This window comes from Glycine max, chromosome 20, assembly GCF_000004515.6.
Source record: "Glycine max cultivar Williams 82 chromosome 20, Glycine_max_v4.0, whole genome shotgun sequence".
Classification (NCBI taxonomy): Eukaryota; Viridiplantae; Streptophyta; class Magnoliopsida; order Fabales; family Fabaceae; genus Glycine; species Glycine max.
This window is the reverse complement of record NC_038256.2, coordinates 14,620,421-14,623,571: the sequence shown is the minus strand read 5'-3', so window position 1 is coordinate 14,623,571 and position 3,151 is coordinate 14,620,421. Positions and strand designations below refer to the sequence as shown.

Here is a 3,151-nt window from a genome sequence, read left to right as displayed (position 1 = left end):
CCAGTTCCTAGATGAATCTTTAAGTGAAGCACTAGAAAGATTTCGTAGCTTGCTGCGGAAAACTCCTACTCATGGATTCTCTGAGCCCATACAGCTGAATATTTTCATTAACAGATTGAAGCCACAATCTAAGCAGCTCTTAGATGCTTCTGCAGGGGTAAAATAAAGCTTAAAACTCCTAAAGAAGCCATGGAACTAATTGAGAATATGGTTGCTAGTGATCATGCTATCTTGCGTGATAGAACACACTATCCCACCAAGAAGAGTTTATTAGAGCTGTCATCACAAGATGCTCTGTTGGCACAGAATAAGTTGTTGTCCAAGCAACTCGAGACTTTAACAGAAACACTGAGTAAGATGCCAGCTCAATTCCATGTTAGTTAACCTTCACCTTCTTCTGTTTTGCAAGTTGCAGGTTGCACACTTTGTGGTGGAGCTCATGAATCAGGCTGTTGTATTCCCACTGAAGAATTAACACATGAAGTTAATTATATGGGGAACTAGCCAAGGCAGAATTTTAATGTGGGTGGATTTTTTGGATACCAACAAGGCCAGCATTACAACTAGCAGCAAATCAGTGGAGGACTCACCCTGGTAATCAATTCAACAAAGACCAGGGTGGACCATCAAATAGGCTGCCACAACAAGGGCTTAACCTCTATGAGAGGACAACAAAGCTGGAGGAGACTCTTGCTCAATTCATGCAGGTTTCAATGTCAAATCACAAGAGTACTGAGTCGGCCATTAAAAATTTGGAGATCCAGGTGGGACAGTTAGTTAAACAAATAGCTAGCAACTCTTCCTCAAAATTTGGAGTTAACACAGAAAAAAAATCCAAAGGAAGAGTGTAAAGCTATGATGACCCATGGAAAAATGGCAACCATGGCTAAAGAAGAGAAGGATGAGAAGATAGTGGATGGAGATAAACAACAGCTGGTAACTGAACCAACATCTGAACCGGAGGACAATTTTTGTGAACTTGAGGAGATAGAAGATGAAGAGGATGACCAGGAGAATGAGAATATAATAAGCAAGAATGAGAATTAAATAAAGAATGAGAAAAAGAAAGAAAAAGAAGAAAACAATGAAAAAACTGAAAAAATGAAAAAAAAAGATGAAAAGAAAAAGAGTAATAGTGAGCAGTCCAGAGAAAAGAAGAAAGAGGTAGCTCCATCTAAGGGGAAAGAAGTGCCATATCCATTGGTACCTTCTAGGAAGGATAAAGAAAGACATGTTGCATGTTTTCTTGACATCTTCAAGAAGCTAGAGATTACCATGCCCTTCGAAGAGGCCTTACAACAGATGCCACTTTACTCTAAATTTCTGAAGGATATGCTAACCCGAAAGAGCAAGTATATCCACAGTGACACAATTGTAGTGGGGGGAAACAGTAGTGTTGTCATTCAACGCATCCTTCCACCCAAGCACAAAGATCTAGGCAGTGTCACTATACCTTGCTCGATCGGTGCAGTCTCAGTTGGTAAGGCTCTTATTGATTTAGGAGCCAACATAAATTTGATGTCGCTCTCTATGTGTTGGAGGATGGGATAGCTGGAGATAATGCCAACCAGAATGACTTTGTAGTTAGTTGATCGCTCCACCATCAGGCCGTATGGAGTGATAGAAGATGTTTTAGTCAGAGTTAAACATATTACTTTCCCTGCAAATTTTGTGGTTATGGATATAGAGGAGGATATTGAAATCCCCATAATTTTGGGACGTCCTTTCATGTCAACCATCAGTTGTGTAGTAGATATGGGGAAAGGTAAATTAGAACTGAGTGTGGAGGATCAAAAAATTTCATTCGACTTATTTGAAGCAATGAAGCACTCAAGTGATCACAAGGCCTATTTTGATGTGGAGAAGGTAAAACGGGAGATAGAATTAGTAGCTACAGCCATGGTACTGCAGTCTCCTTTGGAAAAAGCACTGAATAATCATGTAGAATGTCTGACCAAGGAGGAGGAAGATGAAGTGCAGGCTTGTATTGAAGAGTTAGATGGTGCAAGGGAAAATTCTGCTAGACATACTATGTTTGAAGAATTGAAGAATAGTAGACCAATAGAAAAACCCAAAGTGGAGTTGAAGACTTTACCTGCACACTTGAAGTATGTATTCTTGGATGACAATGAAGCCAAACTAGTCATAATTAGCAGCTCCTTGAAGAAGAAAGAAGAGTAACAACTGGTTCAGATTTTGAAGAAGCACAAAGCAGCAATTGGATGACACATCTCTAATTTGAAAGGGATTAGTCCATCTTACTGCATGCACAAAATTAATATGGAAGCTGATTACAAGCTAGTGAGGTAGCCCCAAAGACGACTGAACCCAGTCACGAAAGAAGAGGTGCACAAGGAAATACTTAAATTGCTAGAAGCAGGATTCATTTATCCCATCTTAGATAGTGCATGGGTTAGCCCTATGCAGGTTGCTCCCAAGAAGGGGGGGTATGACGGTGATTAAAAATGAGAAAGATGATCTAATTTCCACTAGGACTATCACTGGATGGAGGATGTGCATAGATTACAGGAAATTGAATGATGTTACTCGTAAAAACCATTATCCACTTCCCTTCATGGACCAGATGCTTGAAAGACTTGCAGGACAATTATTTTACTATGTCGTAGGTGATCACAGCACCAGATTGAGGGCAAGAGTTTGAATTGATGTGTGATGCAAGTGACTATGCCGTAGGTGCTGTGCTTGGACAGAGAAAAGGCGGAATCTTTCATGTTATATATTATGCCAACAAAGTTTTGAATGATGCATAGGTTAACTATGCCACCACTGAAAAAGAAATGCTGGCAATTGTCTATGCACTTGAAAAGTTCAGATCTTACTTGGTGGGATCAAAAGTCATCATTTACACTGATCATGCAGCAATTAAATATTTGCTCAACAAGGCTGATTCTAAACCTCAATTGATAAGATGGATTCTACTGCTTCAAGAATTTGATTTGGTTATTCGAGATAAAAAGGGATCTGAAAATGTTGTAGCGGGCCACTTACCACTATTGGTTAATAAGGAAGTAACTTCAAAAGAAGTAGAGATCAGAGATGAATTCCCTGATGAATCCTGTTCATAGTGAATGAAAGACCTTGGTTTGCTGATATGGTCAACTTTAAAGCAGCAAGAATCATCCCTAAGGAT

General features: G+C 39.6%; 1 protein-coding gene across 1 annotated transcript; it reads left to right on the top strand.

The window, feature by feature from the left end:
- Positions 1-1,275: 1,275 nt before the first annotated feature.
- Positions 1,276-2,181, top strand: LOC100783703 (uncharacterized). The gene is made up of 2 exons (XM_006606625.1): positions 1,276-1,476; positions 1,585-2,181. The coding sequence occupies exons 1-2, from the start codon at positions 1,276-1,278 to the stop codon at positions 2,179-2,181; spliced, it is 798 nt and encodes a 265-aa protein (XP_006606688.1).
- Positions 2,182-3,151: the final 970 nt, after the last annotated feature.

Coding starts and splice junctions, on each gene's coding strand:
- LOC100783703 (XM_006606625.1), top strand. CDS start 1,276: ATGCCCTTCGAAGAGGCCTTACAACAGATGCCACTTTACTCTAAATTT. Junction 1,477..1,584: donor GCTCGATCGGTGCAGTCTCA/GTTGGTAAGGCT, acceptor ATGACTTTGTAG/TTAGTTGATCGCTCCACCAT.